Raw genomic sequence first — 18,349 nt, forward strand, 5'->3', positions numbered from 1 at the left:
AAGCGACTTCATGTAGAAACAATTGCAAAAAAGTAGTTGAAAATTTTTTATTTAGCAAAAAAGAAAAAAAATTAAAATTTTTTCAAAATTCAATATTTCAAAAAGTGTATTTTTTTTTTTTTTATAACTTTTTCCAAATCAAAAAAACATCTCAAACTTTAATTGAGCTGCATGCCTAGTAGCTAAAATGAGTTGTTTTTGAGTAATGAATTTTTGAGTAAACACCCTGTTTCGCACTTTTTGTTTTTTGCAAAATAAAAAATTTTCAACTACTTTTTTGCAACTATTTCTACATGAAATCACTCGTGTAAGTAATGACGATCATTTTGAACCCAAAATTATTAAAATCGGTTAATTTTTGACTAAGTTATGGGCATTTAAAAAAAATTTTTTCTTATATAATTAAAAAAAATCGAGTTTGAGGCGAAAAACAAAATTGCCGATAACTCTTGAAAAAATTTTTTTTCGGGCGAACAAAAAAATACGTGTCTCATTATTTTGACCAGAGAGCAACATATTTGAGTTACATCGAAATCGAAGAACATGTCCCGAATAGCCCTTTTGAATTGAAATGGAAAGAATCTATATAAGAAAATTTTTTTAATTGCTCATAACTTAGACAAAAATAAGCCGATTTGAATGATTGTGGGTTCAAAATAATCGTAATTACTTACACGAGTGACTTCATTTAGAAATAGTTGCAAAAAAGTAGTTGAAAATTTTTTATTTTGCAAAAAACAAAAAGTGCGAAACAGGGTGTTTACTCAAAAATTCATTACTCAAAAACAACTCACTTTAGCTACTAGGCATGCAGCTCAATTAAAGTTTGAGATGTTTTTTTGATTCGGAAAAAGTTATAAAAAAAAAAAAAATACACTTTTTGAAATATTGAATTTTGAAAAAATTTAAATTTTTTTTCTTTTTTGCTAAATAAAAAATTTTCAACTACTTTTTTGCAATTGTTTCTACATGAAGTCGCTTGTGCAAGTAATTACGATCATTTTGAACCCAGAATTATTAAAATCGGTTCATTTTTGACTAAGTTATGGGCATTTAAAAAAAATTTTTTCTTATATAATTAAAAAAAATCGAGTTTGAGGCGAAAAACAAAATTGCCGATAACTCTTGAAAAAAAATTTTTTCGGGCGAACAAAAAAATACGTGTCTCATTATTTCGACCAGAGAGCAACATATTTAAGTTACATCGAAATCGAAGAACATGACCCGAATAGCCCGGTTGAATTGAAATGGAAAGCATCAGCTGACGAAGGGTGCATTGAATAATTTTCAGCTAAGATATCTACACTCCCATCGAGCCAAGGTGCATGCTAATAAAGTTACTTATGGATACAAATCCTCCAGTTTTATTTTAAATTTCACTACGCGGGATTTGCCACGACGACCTTGTTTGCTCCTTCTCTAATAAATTTTCTTAATTTTATACTATCAAAAAAATCTTTTTGTTTCTGGTGAGATAATAATCTCCGTAAACATCATAGCCTTCCACCGGTTTCTCCCGACTAATGGAATGCAGATCATAGATAATTTTCTTCAAACTTCTATAAAATTGACGCAGTAGAAAAATATAGAAACTTATGCAATTTTAAATAATTCCATCAGCTCAGGAATAGGTAAATAAAAATTAATTGCTCGAGAAGCACAAAAACTTTTAACAAAATTTTAAGCTAGAAATTAAAGCGAATAATTTTCAAAATTAAAAAAGTAACTGATTTTTGTGCGCTTCACTCTCAGATGAATGAACAACAAAGCAACAGCAGCATCAGCAATAAGATATGCTTAGCTGACGTAGAAGTTTTTGCACTCACCAACAGCTTTGCACTCACCAACAGCAGAGTAGTTCAAAAAAAGTAAAAACACACACGAGCGCACACGCAATTAAGTCTAAGCAGAGAGCAGATAGCCTTGCAGTTGAATAAGAAATTAAATGAAGAATGCGCAAGTGAGCTTAAAATTTTCAAATTACTTAGCATAAAATACAATTGTGGACATAAATATCTGTTCAGGTGGCAAGTTTGAAGCTATGTCAGAAGCGAACGCATTACCTTAGTCTAACAAAGTATTCGCTTCAACATACACCGGTTTGCGGGGTTGGGTATCAGGGCATGAAGATCATAGCGGCAACGAAGATATGGATTAGCGAAACTAGACTTTTAGACTGATCAAAGCCCATTTAAAGAAAGTTATCCAAGACCGGAAATTCATACGACCTTATTTAGAAAGCCCAGAACAGAGGCAGGAAACCGAATTTATCCTTCTTTCTAGAAAAGCATTAAATAACTACTAAAATTGTATAAAGAGGACTTACGAACTCTCACTGGAGGCTATATGGGGTACTGTAATCTTCAATATCAATTCAAGAAATAAGGATTTCTTTTTTCGAGCTCTCCGATGTAACGCCAGAGCACATCATTTGCTATTGCGCAGCTCTCGCAAGATGAAAACTCACACACCTAGGTGACAAATTCACTGGTAATATGAAACAAAAGGTTAAGAAAATTTATGACTGCCGTGAGACTGCAGGCAACCCTTTGGTTCATATTTGTTAGTATGGATGTTTGTTTGTGGTTGTAGGTGGGCCATAAGATTCTGCTAACGTTGCATACCGTCTGACCTCTCCATCTACATTCAAGCGATTCAAAGGTATTTTGAGGAGATGACCTTCTCGACAGCTCCCAGTGGTGTGAATAACGATTCTGCAAGTATAATATGTTATTCATGGGTATCGACTCGAGACTAGTGATTTGTGATCAGTGATGCGCATGAACCAAATGCCAAGATGTACGGTAGTACGAGGTCATCGACTTGTGAAAAATGACTCTTAAATGATTCCTTTGTCATTGCAGTACTAATCCCAGTAGATATTTTCGCAAAGAAATAAATATAGTAGAGAAATAAGAGAGTAGTAAGGTTATTGTACCTTAAGTTTAAATATACCTAATTCAATTCCTTTTAGAGTGGTAACTATTTAGAAAATATCTACATAGATTTAGCCATTGCAGTTCACCAAATAGCCTAATCCACACGGAGAGGGATGAAGATGTTGATCAGGTCTTGTTTTAATACCCACGCTATAATCCCGAAACCTGTAAAATCTTGAATGGATAATTTACAATAGCTAGGAGCTCCTGAGCCGGGATGGTTGAAGTAATTCCTTCTTGGCAGTTTCACGATGGTAGAGGGTGTTTAGTGCGTAGGTGTAGCTGCAAAACTACAAGTCGTGCTTTTCCCGTATAGAAGTACTAATGAGAGTTTCCTCTTCGAGGGCATCATCCCAAAAAAACAAAATAAGACTCATAAGTGAAATGGTAGAATGCACGGTGAAACATGCTGAGCACATTTTTCGATGGCGTTATTCCGCTGGATAAAATCTTAACTACCTCGTCTTTTCTTTCTCTTAAGGAATTTGGTAGTAGAGCAGTTGGTGAGTTGCTTAGTACGAGAATATGGCCTGCAAAACTCATAGAAAATTGTCAAATGCACTGTGTGACATTACACAGGAAAAATAAAAAAGGTTGAAATATTGACACAAGAAGACAAGAAGACGCACTTCTGGTGTGATTCACCGGTAAAACAGATTGTGATGAAACAAAAAACTTTCTCAATAAACGTGCCGCTTCTAAGAAATACAAAACTTAAGATAAAATAATTCTTAAAATGTTCTGTTCTAATTCTGTCCCCTCGGCAGGCATTGACAAGCCTTCAAGTGTATTTCTGCAAAGAAAAAGTCCTTCTTAAAAATCTATCTGCGCAGTCGAAGCGCATACAACTGTAAGTCCCTGCAATTATGGAATACCAGCAAAAATTTGAGACAAAACTCATCCAAACATCCAACAAATGAAATTCGCGCCAGTTATATGATATTATAAAAGCGAAAAAGTGCTGCCTAAAACACTTAATAAGAGCAAAAGCTATAAAATGGCAGTTAAGCGCATACACATTAAATAATGCATACACCTAAAATAATTTAGATTATAGTGCCCTCTAAAGAGATAGATTTTCTAATAATAGAACCTCGTATTTTTTCACTTAGCCAAGCAGCCATCTTAGCTAAAAAGTCAACCAATTCAAAGATCGTCAGACAATGCAAAGAAGAACTTAATGCTTTAGCGCGCACGACAGACGTCGCTCTCATCAGGGTACCTGGCCACAAGAACATAGAAGAAAATGAGAAAGCTGATGAGCTCGTAAGACAGATGGCTTCCTCCAAAGTATCCGAAGTAGTAGCAGTGAGCTGCCCCGAAGCGTCTACAAAAGGGAGATTATCTTGCAATTCTAGAAGCAGGCTGTTGACAGATGGACCAAAACCGATATCCGCAAAATAGTGAAAGAAACGTGGTCAGATTTCAATAAGTCCAAAACTGACAAGAAATCCAAGAACAGACATCGTCAGAATTACGTCAACAATAACCAGATATAGGCTTAAGAAGACCGTCCTAGAAAGATGGGGTGGCTGTATAACGATAGATGTAGAAGTTGTAATCAAGAAGATTCTGCGGAGTCAATCTCTCACGATCTGTGTGAGTGCCCAAGTCTGGGTGCTCTACGACATAGAACGTTGGGGAATTCTCAATGAACAACTTCGTAGAAATTGTAGAAATATATGACATAGGCAAATAATTAAATCAAGATCGTTTGACTAAATGACCAAAATGGCACCTTTTGTGCTAAATTGTTTAGGATATATTAAACGACTATTCCCTAACAAGAAAAATAATTTTTATTTCCAACCATCTTTTTTAATACCATTTTGCAGAGCTATACCTAAAATGATATAAAGAAAAGAAGCAGTTTCGGAAAATATTCGCATACAAAATATATTGCATTTTTCGGGCCATATTAATATGTTCACAACTGTCTACTTACATGTAAGCACATGTTCCATATAATCTTGCATGTGGACTGGAAAGCAAATTTCTTAATTTCCATGCAGTAACAATGCGGTAAATAAGTCAACTTAAGCGCTCGCATACTTACAAATTTACAAATTAATAATTCACTTGCAAGCAGGGAAAAACTCTGCTCCAACACACTTAAGAGCATTTTGTTGCTATTGTTGTGGCTGGCTATATTCGCTTTGCGCATTATTGGTCGTTTGGTTTGTGCGCCGGTCGGTTGGTTGAATTGTGGCTTTGTTGCCACAAGCTGCCAGCTGCTGAAACCGCTACAGCTGGCTTGGTTTTAATGAGAGCTCAGTTGAAATATTAAAATTACCTCAAAGCAATAAATGTTGGCAGGTGGAGAGAAGTGCGCTGAATGAAGAGGAAAGTGACTGAATGGAGAGGAAAGTGGCTGAAAACGAATGGAATGAAGTGAAGTTGCATGGCGGCATAGGTTTCGAGTAATCAGCCTGGCGGCGAGTCAATCAAATTATTTTAGTCGCTCAGTAACCACACAAGCAAACATTCCCCTCGCAAATACACACATATTTATTTAAGTATACGTAACTTACTGAAGTGTGCTATTACTTACATTTTAAATAATTTACAGTGAGCAGCATATACGGCAAGAAAACTTGGCGGTTTGTTCGAAAATTGTTGACAGATCCTTAGCCGCTAAATTTTCAACAATCAAAAAGAAGAAAAAGAGCTCTTTGGTCGGGATAGCACCATGAGACAGTGAAAGTTATTCAGGAACAATTTTATAAGATTGGTAAAGAATTGATTTTGTGTAGTAATGCTGCACACTTAGTTTTTCATTGTCTCATTAATTTAAATTTTGAAAGGGCTTTAAAGTTGCAAAGGAGTAAATTAAAGAAAAAATATTTTTAAATGGGCGGAGACAGTTTATAATATAAATAGGGATATCAAATGAAAGAAGATTTATTTAGCTAATAAAAAATTGTTGTTTTTTCTCCACCAGCACAAACATAGTACAATAAAGTGAAAAAATGTTTCTTCAAAAATCTTTGAAAGTCCCAATGAATTATCGTAAAAAAATATATGTTAAAGTTATAGCAGAAAAAATATATACCTCAAGCCCGTTCTAACCTAACCTAAAACAAAATAGTGGAACTTTCCTCTTATGAAATAAAGAATACGCAATGGACACTTTTGCTTACGTTTTCCCCATTTGAAGCTTAAAAATCCTGTAAACAATTAGTGAACCAATTAAAGAAAATGGGGTATGCACTTCGACCCCATAGTCTTTTGTGTCCTCTACTAATCTCCCAGTACCTCATCAAAATCCAGCTCTCTCAGCTGGAGCTGTGTTGGACTGAGATTTTGGGTCTTTGTTCTGGCCACAAGCGGCTGAAACATCTAATCCTTCGTCTTGCTATATCATCACATGCGAGAAGGGAATTTGGTGTTGTTTCCGGATATTGGTCACAGAAAAGACAGGAATCAGTGGACCATGACCCAATCCTGTGCAGATGGCTGTGTAATCGGCAGTAACTTGCAAGAATGCCCGCGAGCATTCTCAGTTTGTCCTTAGACAGGATTACAAGTTTTCTGAACTTCTTTTGACCATACCCTACTCTCCAGTAAGGACTTTGTCTGGCGTAACCCCATAGTTCAGCGTCAGCTTACATCTCATAGCGTTAGCTCTTCACTTCTAGAATCCCCCTTGGTGGTGCGTTGTTATATTAATAGCGAAGCCCCAGTCTCTCTAGCCAATGCATTCGCTACTACTAGAAATAAGCTGAATGCGACTGCTTCTTCCTGGTAAATTCAGATTCTCAATGTATTGAGAGACGTAGCCTCAAAGGATGGCATTGCCACCTGACTGTCGCTTAAACTGGCAACTCGCCCATTCCACAAGTTTATACCTAAATTGATCTTTGCAGATTTTCCGCCTAGAAGATGCTGGAAAAACTACCAATCAGCACAAGCCGCTTTTTTTTTGGGTCCTACCAACGCCTATGCTTTCTAATGTCTTCGAGCCATCTGCGTACCAGTGTAAGGTACATTATCGGAGCATCCTTTCGAGACCAGGGGAACTCCAGCTTACTTTATCATACACTTCAATAAACTTGTACTCAAATTTAATAACTTTGGTAATATCATCCCTGCATAACTGGGGAAGTCGAAGCTGAGACTCAACTATTCCATGTTCTTGTATCAGATCACTTCTCCTTTACGGAAATCTTCGCTGTGAAGCAGTGTCAGCTCGAACTTCATCCCCATGCGACCATTCCATATGTTGTCATTCGCTTAATTATCATAGTGTGCATCTACCTCTGGGTTCTTGGCCTACAACTCTTGGCTTTTCCTGCTAAGTGTTTGCATACCATGAAGGCCTTAGTGGACTTGGACACGGTTAAACTGATACGGAAACAACTCACCGATTTGGCTGAACGTCTACATGAAATCTATAGTTTCACGTTCATTTAAAATGTATCTTGTTTAACAAAAGCAGTTCAATTTTTTCGTACGCTGTACGAAGTTCTGTTGGGAATTGCATCAGACAAATTCCGCCTCTATTTACGGATAAGAAAGATTGGGCTTCCGAGACGAAATCAAAATCTCAACTATAATTATTGAATCGCAGAAGGGTTCAGGTAATAATGATCAGTGATGAGAACCCTGCATAAAACATATTATAAGGAACCATGGCAACACATAGTCCCCCGACTACCCACATTAAGCGCGTATGATTTCGTTCACCCCTTCACTGTTATCGTTGAAAAACTTAATTTAGAATGCTCGTTTAGGTCAATATTCAAATCTAAGCTATAAACCGCAAATTCCGCCTAATATTCTAATACCGGGTGCCAATCAGCAGGCAATGTCGAACCTCTGAGTATATTTCTGCCCTGAAAAAGCTTCTCATTCAAATCCATCTGCCAATCGGAGGCGGTATAAAACTTTTGTACTACAGCATAGAGCAAACATATTCGTGAAAAAGGTTCTTGGAAAATACCAGGGTTGTTTGCAGATTAGCGAGTCTGAATATTGTTGGCTCTGAACTAATGGTGGTAGAAGAATTGGAAAGTCATTGTTGGGAAGGATTCAACAAAAAAAAAGTCGAAACTGGGCACACCTTTTCGACCGAATGAGGCAGAAACCATGGTTCAACTCATATCTATTTGTATTGCATAGAAGGTCTCGATAACTCAATTAAACACATAGTGAGTTGGTAGCTTTCCCTGACTTTGGAAGGAATAGTCATGTTGTGGAACGCAAACTAATCATCTAACCATCTCCAATAAACTAGAGTACATCTGGCGTACCCGCGAGGGGAAGAACGCGTCATCCTTGACTGTTGGTGCGTAGCTCTTTGCAATTAGTAAGTGAATTTCGTGGTGGTTGACGTTGCTAACGGTCGACAGGTTCGAATCTACGTGTATGAAATACCAAATCGTAGAACAAGCTTTTTTCAAGTTTTGTTTATTTCTGCCATGAAAATCTACTCATAAAAACCATCTGCCGTTCGGAGTAGGCTTAAAGTTGTAGGTCCCTCGATTTGTAAAACAACAACACACCACAAGTAGAAGGTGGAACTCGGCCAAATATCCAATAAAGGATGTGAGATAATCATAGTTTTAATAGTTGAGTACGAGTGGTACTTCGCGGGTCAAAGAGATAGGTGCGCCTTATCACGAATTAAGCGTCAATTTAATACCTGTAACAAAATCATGTTACTCCTTAGTTGAAGTTTTTTTCCAATTTATGGCATGCAAAATTATTTTTTTTTACCACAAATGCAGCTTCTTTTAGCCTCAAATTCACAGACAATTTTAAAATCGCTAACTATAAAAACATGTAGGACTCTTCAGTTCAAGGCAATCTATGAAGGACTGATGGATTTTATGAGATTTTTTTTTCATAACAGAAATTCTTCGTCGTTATAAATTCTTATAATTCTGATGTTTGTGCTCGAACATTTGAAATTGAACAAAGAACTTTTGGGCTAACAGCTAACTAATAAATGTAGATATTACATATAGTACATAGACAAACACACTTAACCACGGCACAGATTCACAAGAACTCAACCAGAAAGTCATCAAATTGAGCAATAATGAACAAGTGTAGGTAAAGCAGATTCACCTTAAGCACCATAAGCTCCACCCAATAAAAGTTTTGCCAAATTTGTTATAGGGAGAATATTTTCTATTGCTTTTGGGCAGTTGAAATGACTTCAGAGCAACACGAAGCCATATAAGCAGATGCTAAAAAACACTTCGAATCCGAGATTTCGCTTAGTGCTATCGGAAGACAAGATGCAGTACCGAGTAAGTATGACGACGAAAAAGAAGAGGAAGAAGCATGAAAATAAAAAGAAAAAATTAAAAAACGCTGGTAAAGGCGCAGATAAACGACAATTCAAAATTCCCAATTCTTGGGCTTGTAAAACATATCAGCTTTATAGAAAAAATAGAAATAAGGCGAAACATCCCTTCAATCGACAACCACACAATCGACCCACAAAGATGAGATTTCCCCACTGGGTATGCACTCACGCATACATATGCAGATTAGCACATTAACCCCCCAGCGTACGCTGTGGTGGTAGTGCTGTTGATTGTCACCACCGCCGGTAAAACCGTCAAACTCTAAATTAACTAAACTTAAAAGAATTCCTTCCACATTTTTTCTGCGAGCGTGGCATACCTTCAATACAAGGAGAGTTGAGCTATCGACATTCTGCTTAACTTGTAAGCCGGAGGCTCACATTTATCATTCCCTTGGCTCAGTGTGCAAACTTCTATATACGTAAAAGTAGTAGGTGTGTGTGCTTGTAAATGCTATATTTTCATGCAAATTAATAAAGTTTTAGTAATTCGCAGAAGAAGCTTTTATGGGGGCCACACAAAGGACTTAAGCTGGTTGCCGAACTCGAAGAAATACCAGAAACACATACTTCTATACTTATATACCTATACTACATATATATAGAGTATTTGTTTTTGTTTTAACCCACTTAGGTAAATCACATGCAATCCAGCCAAACTGGTGCCGCCCCTAACGAGCCTAGTAGATGCGCACAACGAATACAAATGAATTATAGCCTTTTGTGGTGGTAGGCAGAAGGTGCCAAGCACGCAAATGTGTGAGTATATGTGAGTATGTGAGTATATGCAGCTAATAGTAATTCAGAGGAGAGTAGCAAAGTAGCGAAGCATGTAAAGAGCGTTGGGTGTGGTGCGTGGTGCGTGTTCAATAAATCAATCTCAAGCAATTGCCAAAACGAACTTTCAACTTGCCAGTCCAATTACATCGCAACAGTCAGCCAATAATTAATTGAGCAAACTATGCAAAGGTGCATGCCTCTTGTTGTTGTGAAATGTACGGCATCTGTATGTTGAACGAAAAGAGTTCAACGACTTAATTGTGTCATTTTTTATTAGAAACGAAGGTGCTTAAAGAAAGAATACATTAAAGTCAGAGAAGTTTTCATGATATTTACACATCATTAAAAGTTTAGTTTGCGGCTAAAAGGTCAATGTGAAGTAAGACAGAAGAAGAAGTAGGGCATTAAGACAAAATCAAATATGGAATATAAATACAATTCTAATGCGAAACTATAGTAAAAATTATAAAGTACTAGCTTTAACCCGCGGCCCCGCTCGCGTAGGAGTAGAGTTAGGATATGTATATAAAAGAATTACAAACAATAATTTCATAGAAAATAATTTTTCATTAATAACCATAATATTACAATACCCGCTATGCCTCGTTGAATGAAATCAAAACCACCAATCAGAAAAATATCAAGCAAAATTATAAATTTTCTACCTCAAATCGTTTTTGAACTTTGTATTTGGGTCATAGTAGAACAGCTTATGCGGATTATGAAGTCTAGAGTGTGTTATAAATAGTGGGAAATAGGAAAAACTAGGATTTTTTAGACTAAATTGAAGCAAATATTCGATTATTAGTGACGAATGAGAGTGGTGGCGCGGCCTGGGGGCTGTGGGAAGGGAGTTCCATCATAAAAACATGCCTATAACCTTCATTGGGTGAAAATATGAATGTATAAAAATTTTTACGTCATTTGGTATTGTCGTTTCGTAGTGATGCGCGGACAACGTACAGACATTCACCTTTATAGTATAGATAGGTGATGCACACTTTTAGAGCAAAATATAGAACGGGACTTTGAGATAACCTCCGCTGATATCCGATAAAAAGTAGACGCACAGCATAAATAATATTACTATAGTGTGAAGTTGAGAGCCCCAAAAGAAATGCAACAACTTAAACTAGAATCCAAAGCACTTTCACTCCTAGATAATGCCTCAAAATGCCCGGAAAACTGAAAAAATGGGAGCTTTATTTATATAGGACTATGAATAAGTTCGTGCGGTTTTACAACAGATGGCGTAACTTGATTATTATTCCATCGATCCACATTTCCAAACATTCATTGGAGAGCTACTGTCGTAAGGCACAAACGTCAGTATAAGTTTTTTATTTGAAGCGTAAACAACAATATTTTTACCACACTTGAAAATGTCGAATTTCGTGCCAAATAATGTGTTTTTGCGGGGAATTCTTCTTCATTATTTTAATATGAAGAAAAAAGCAGCCGAAAGTCATCGTATCTTGGTGGAAGTTTATGGTGAGCATGCTCTATCTGAGCGAACGTGCCAGAAGTGGTTTGCACGCTTTAAAAGTGGTGATTTTGGCTTGGAAGACGAAGAACGCGAGGGTGCGCCGCCAAAGTTCATGGATACCGAATTGGAGGAATTGCTCGATCAAGATCCGGCTCAAACGCAAGAAGAGGTTGCAAAAACTTTGGGAGTTGATCAATCAACCATTTCCAAACGTTTAAAAGCCATGGGAATGATCCGAAAGGTAGGCCATTGGGTGCCGTATGAATTGAAGCCAAGAGACGTTGAACGCCGTTTTATGGCATGCGAACAACTGCTTCAACGGCACAAAAGAAAGGGTTTTTTGCATCGAATTGTGACTGGCGATGAAAAGTGGGTCCATTACGACAATCCAAAACGTCGGGCAACGTATGGATACCCTGGCCATGCTTCAACATCGACGTCGGCGCAGAATATTCATGGCCTGAAGGTTATGCTGTGTATCTGGTGGGACCAGCTGGGTGTTGTGTATTATGAGCTACTGAAACCGAATGAAACGATTACGGGGGATGTCTACCGACGACAATTGATGCGTTTGAGCCGAGCACTGCGAGAAAAACGGCCGCAATACGCCGATAGACACGACAAAGTTATTTTGCAACATGACAATGCTCGGCCACATGTTGCACAAGTGGTCAAAACATACTTAGAAACGCTCAAATGGGATGTCCTACCCCACCCGCCGTATAGTCCAGACCTTGCGCCATCCGATTACTATCTCTTCCGATCGATGCAACATGGCCTGGCTGACCAGCACTTCCGTAATTACGATGAAGTCAAAAAATGGATCGATTCGTGGATTGCGGCAAAACCGACCGAATTTTTCACAAAGGGAATCCGTGAATTGCCAGAAAGATGGGAAAAAGTAGTAGTAAGCGATGGACAATATTTTGAATATTAAATTTGTAACCATTTTACGTCAATAAAGTTTCAAATTTCGAAAAAAAACCGCACGAACTTATTCATAGTCCAATATAACTTGTAAGCAATAAAGTTACGTTACAAAGAATAGCTGCTGAAACAGATTGTGATTTCTACAGATTCAAGTATTTCGGAGGAACTGAAAAATACGAATTTAAAAAATGGACGTTCAGATTGCGTAAGCAAAAGTGTGAGAAAATTGGTCATCAAAAATTTTTAAACAAAAATCTTTTCCAAACTGAGCGCAATCGGAAAAAGAAATGGTCATTGCGGCCATTGTAACAGCATAAACATTCCCGATAAAAATTTGAGGAATGCCACAGGAGCGACAGTCCTTATCTGAATATAAGTCCGGGTCGTTTGAGTAACGTACAGACGGCACTCGTGGAAACTTTGGTCATCTAACAGACTTCTGTCTAAGCACAAAGAACATGACACCAATTGGAACCACTTTGAGTGTAATATATTACATAGAGTATTTTTTTAAAAGCTTGAGAACTTAAAATGATAATACAAAACAGAAATATTCTTGGAATGATTTTTGAAGTGAAAACTTCTTTAGAATTGTTGGGAGTGATTTGAGACTCGATGAAACGAAAAAGCGACACTACGAAGCGTTAACCGTTAGACTGGTATTTTTTTTATTATACTTTGGTAGATAATTCCATGGCATTTATTTTTTGAATATGATATCCAGTTCAATTTTTGACAATTATTTTTCAATAAATCTGGTCGTATGGCGTCAATATTTGCTTTGCGACAAATTTCGCCATCCTATTGGAACCAAATGTCGTCGATGTTTAGCTGAATAATTTTCGGAAACAAATATTAAGTTAGCATGGCTCGATAGCGCTCGTTATTTACCGTAAGGACAGCTCCTTCCTCATTTCAAAGGAAATAAGGACCGATAATGCCGTCAATTCTCTATGAACTTCGCGAACTTTTTTTTTTTTTTGTCTATATAAAAACCCACAATTTGTAAGCGTTGTTCTGGCGTTTGAGGATTCATTATGACTTTCCAAACCTTACTGACGTGGAATGCCAACACGGGTTTGCCATTCACGAACCATAGTTATCGATATCGGTAGTTGTCATACAGATTAAAAAATACCCTTTGGATATTATATTACAGAGTTTGACTTTGGATACTACTTCGTCGTCAGTTGTGTCTCGGAATATGATTGCGTTCCCATGCTGGCTCATATCGTGGCGCGCTGATTATGGGAAGAAAATAAAACATAAGTTGGAAGATTGGTCCACGCTTGTAAATAGGTACCCAGACAAAAAATTGGTTGCTGGCAGGTTCTACAAAAAAAGGCAGATTTATTCCAAAAGATTCGGAAGGTTGTTCGAGACTAGTCATAGCTCTGACAAAATTATGGCAAGACGCCTAAAGCAGTCGGATACAGTCATGCCTAGAGGGCAGAAGCCAATAGAACTAAAGTACATATTAATTTTGTCGAAAATTAATTACTATTATTGTTATTATTCTGAGGAAATTTAGTACTATGACTTCAAAGATCCATTGTGACCTTTCGAAAGTTGAAAAAAGAGCTCAAAAGGCAGAGGAAGATAAACTTGAGAGGGGTAAAACATTTTTTATTTTATAAATGCTATTCATTTCTATTTGAGATGTAGAAAATTGACAAGTGATAATAATTTGAGTGTAGCAGCTCGACTTTAAAGAGTTTTTCTAAAACTTGCAATTTTCTATTGTATTATTCCGATTGGTTTGAAATGTTGCACACTACTTGTTTACATAATTCACAAGGAACCTCTATGAACTTTTTTCATATTTAATAATCTTCTTCTGCTGGCGTGATGACAAGAAAGTAGCAAACTTGGCAGCTGCGAGTCAGCGAAAATCAGTTATATGGGTTCCAAGTGCTTTGCAAAATTTAGAAATGGAAAAAAAATCTTTCACAGTTACTTCCGTAATTGTCTTCTTTAACAAATCCACTTTGATTTCTTAGTTTCAGATGCTTCTGTTGCGAGTTATGATGGCATCATTTTCGAGACACCTCCGGATATTCACTGCCACTTGCTCAGTTTTAAATATCGTGCAATGCAAATTTAGGAAAATTTTGTCCAAGCGTTTAATTATGATTCACCTTCTATGTCCTTGCCCAGCATGAGCTAGAAATTTCGATTCAAACGTCATTTGGTCTTGAACGCTGTTATTTTATTATTGAATTGTTTTTTGTGAATCATTGACAGTTTATATCAGTGCCACCATATCTGAATCAGCCGAGCTGGAATATTCTTTTGCAAGTCGTACACAAAAGAACATGGCTACTAGCTGGATCACCAAAGAAACCTTAAAACAAGCCCTTTTATCCCCGAATGAAACATTTTCAAAGTATTACCTTTTTTCAAATGTTTCCCTTGCTCCAAATTTTTACCATGGATTTCAACAAAAACTACAGGCAGAGTAATATACGAAGTTTACTGTTTAAAAAAAAATTAAATAAAAAGCAAAAACATTTTAATATTTGTTCAAATTATCGATTTTATTGTACACATTATTTCATACGTCTTAGAGTTTTTGAAATAAGGCATTTCAGTGTCGGTGCGCGTGGCAGTCCCCCTGCACTGATGGAAAATGAAAAACCCACTGTAAAAAGCAGCTCATTTGCAGGTCCGTGCACGTTTGTTCGCCTCGGATAGGTAGAGGAATTTTCTTGGCAGTTATTAGACTTTCATACCTTAAAATATTATTTATTTTCGAGGTGGCGCTGGCGTCGACATATTTCGAAATATCCAAATCTGAAATTGTTTTGGTTTATATTAAAAAAATTATATTAGCTGAGTAAAAATCATACCAAACCATAGTGCACTAAATAATTTTTTTTTTTTTTTTATTGACAATTGTATTTATAGTTAACTATAAAATACAAAAAAGCTTATAGCTATGGCTACTGTGGTCTTAAGCTAATATACTGGCTGTGTATATATGTGTATGTAGGGTGTTAGCTAAATTCCATTTAAGATATTACAATATTTTAAATAGCTTATAAGTTTAATAATGTTCTCTGCAGAATTGTTTAAAAGTATATCAGTAGGTTTTGTGTTGTTTAGTGATTTTCTGTGGTTTGTAAAATGTGTCGTCTAGGATGTGTTTGATGTTTGGAGCTGAGGTATTGCAGTATTTGCAGATATTTAGGTCTTTTTTTATTAAATATTCGTGTGTTAGTCGTGTGTGCCCAAGTCGTAGTCTAATTATTTTTGTTATTTCCCTTCTAGTTATGTTAGTATTATGTGTAAATGTATGTTCATTGATTGCTTGCTTCTTTGGGTTAACAAATTTGTACCAGCTTGTTGTTTGTTCGAATGTGGAGTGTTGCTTATTTTTGAATATTTTTGTTATATGTTTTTTAATATCTGTGTGTAGGAGGTTCAGAGATATAGCGGTTTTGTGCTTCTTTTGCTGCTAAATCTGCTAGTTTGTTGCCCTTGATTTTCGCGTGACCTGGTATCCATATGAGTTCGATTTTATTTTTGAATTTTAGTAAGCAGTTTCTTATGTAGTCTCTATAATAATTATTATTGTTTATATTTTTTACCATTTCTAATGAGGTTAAGGAATCAGAACAAATTGCAAATTTGCCTGGTGTTTGGCTAGCATATTGTACTGCTTCAAATATGGCCATCGTTTCTGCAGCAAAATGTGTGCTGTAATAAGGTAAGACCTTGCTAATTAATATTCTGTCATTGTATATAACGCTGAAGCTTGTTTGGTTTGCGCTTTTTGAACCGTCTGTGAAGATTAGTTTGAAATTTTTTTTATAATTTTGTTGGTTAATTCTGAGAAGAGTTTTTGAAATATTGTTGAAGGCGTTTTGTCTTTTTTCCAATGGTGGAGTGATGTATCTACGGCATTGAAAGGTAGTTGCCATCCAGGAAATCGGGTGATGGTCTTAGGTTTATAATTGATGGGAATATCTAATTCCAGAGATTTTTCTATTATGCGTTTGAGTGTTGATTGAATTTTGTGTTTTCGTTTAGAAATTATTATTTTGTGTGTAAGTTTGGAAAGTGTTGACTGGTCATTAACGATTAGGTTTTTGCAAAGTTTTGTTGTGGCAAACTCCCTCATTTATGTTAACGGAGGTATGCCTGTTTCGAACGTCATGTTGCGAATCGGTGTAGTACGGTATGCGCCTAAGGCGGTTCGTATAGCAGAGTTTAGTAATGAGTTGAGTTTGTTGATATTTGACTTAGGTGTGTAGCCAAAAAGGTATAATCCATAATTAATGCAATAAGTAGATGGTAATGAAACCTTATTTTAATTATCACTAAAAAATTAGTGGTAATGCAAAATGCCCAAAGGAGTTGTTCCGGTAGTTAAGACTCGCTTCGCGATATTTCGAAAAATTTTAGTAATGATTCATTTTAATTCAAATGCGAAACATGAATTTACTGAGGGACACAGTTTCTGGCCTATTTGGTTGTTGTTGTTGTAGCAGCATAATCATTCCCCATACATATATGGGGAATGCTACTGCAGTGGCAGTCCTTGGTCGGATATAAATCCGGGTCGTTCCGGTAACGTAGAACCGACTCTCGTGGGAACGAGCTTCAGGGTCTGTCTGGCCTATTTGGTAGTTCAAATCGCTTCACTCAAAATTTGATTATGTCTTTAGAAGGAAACCCTCTCCCTCAAAACGGTTTGTCAACACCGTAGCCACCAATAACACTGTTCGCTTGGTAACCCACACAAACAAAGGTATTCACTTCCTTTTCTGTTTGTGTGATCTGTTTCTTATGATTTAATTTCGTTGACTGAATATTTCAGCGCTTATTTAAATTCCAAACATAATTACTTTTCTTTTTCCGGCTGTTTCGAATCTTTATTATGCAAAAGTTGGACCTTTACTTACCAGCGCAATTTCATTTTCTTCATTCACATTTAATTTTTTTAGTTTCTCTTTTTTCCTTCGTTTTTACATAGTCTGCCCTCAGGCTAATTTTTGCATTTTAATGTGTACAATTGCGGTTACAACCACATCGTGATTTCGTTCCGCTCTTTTGTATTTCTTGGCTGCATTTTACCAACTTCCGCATTTAAATGTGAGATATATTGACCAAGTTTCAGTGAGAATAAATGCTGACAGCAACAACGTCACGAACAATAGCAAAGAGGGGCAATAAAGTTGTGAACTGTGAATTACGACTGTATGTGTGAATGTGTACATATATGCTTACCATATATATATATATATATATGTGTGTAGGTGAAGGCATATTAAAGTCAACCGCAAACAAGTGAAGAAAATAGTGCCGTAAATGCTTGGCAATGGTGGTCAAAGGGTGTGAGGATGTATGAGTGTAAAAACACAAATACACACAAAAATACGAACAAAGTTATGCGATTATTATACAAATAAGCCACCGCAAACAGTTGCGGGAAAGAAATGTGAAGCAGCCGGGCTTGTGAAAACGTCGCCACCATTGTTCAGCTTTTTGGAAGTTAACAACATTGTTATGTTGCACGCCAATTGCATGTTGCATGCAACATTAATAACTCAAGTGCTACGCGCAATGGATGTGACTGTAGTTGGACTCTTCATGGCTACCATAATGCATCTCTAAGGGATGGTTACGGTATTTGAGTGGCTAACATTCAGTCTCGAGGTCACAGGGAAAAAGTACCTTCTACACTCCAGCCCCTATGGTTACGTTAGCACAGCTAAGAGGAATTTTTAATTTTATAAAGAGTTTACTTAGACATACGATTGAAGGCTAATTTGCAAATCTGCTAGTCTCCAAGCCAGTTTAATTCTTAAGCGGGTTAAGGAAGACAAATTGCTTAGAAGCCTGAGTCGGAGCCTAGTAAGAGCTGAAAGACAATCCCTATACCTCCATTCTTAA

At 36.7% G+C, this 18,349-nt stretch overlaps 1 protein-coding gene across 2 annotated transcripts in view; it reads right to left on the reverse strand.

The window, feature by feature from the left end:
• Positions 1 to 14,227: 14,227 nt before the first annotated feature.
• LOC128864454 (uncharacterized) overlaps positions 14,228 to 18,349 on the reverse strand; it is a 105,991-nt gene continuing 101,869 nt past the window's right edge. For both annotated transcript variants that reach the window (XM_054104118.1, XM_054104119.1), the window contains exon 3: positions 14,228 to 15,244. In XM_054104118.1, the coding sequence (XP_053960093.1) occupies positions 15,039 to 15,244 (206 nt within the window). In that variant the 3' untranslated portion in view covers positions 14,228 to 15,038. The remainder of the gene's footprint in view (positions 15,245 to 18,349) is intronic.

Source organism: Anastrepha ludens, chromosome 5 (genome assembly GCF_028408465.1).
Source record: "Anastrepha ludens isolate Willacy chromosome 5, idAnaLude1.1, whole genome shotgun sequence".
NCBI lineage: Eukaryota > Metazoa > Arthropoda > Insecta > Diptera > Tephritidae > Anastrepha > Anastrepha ludens.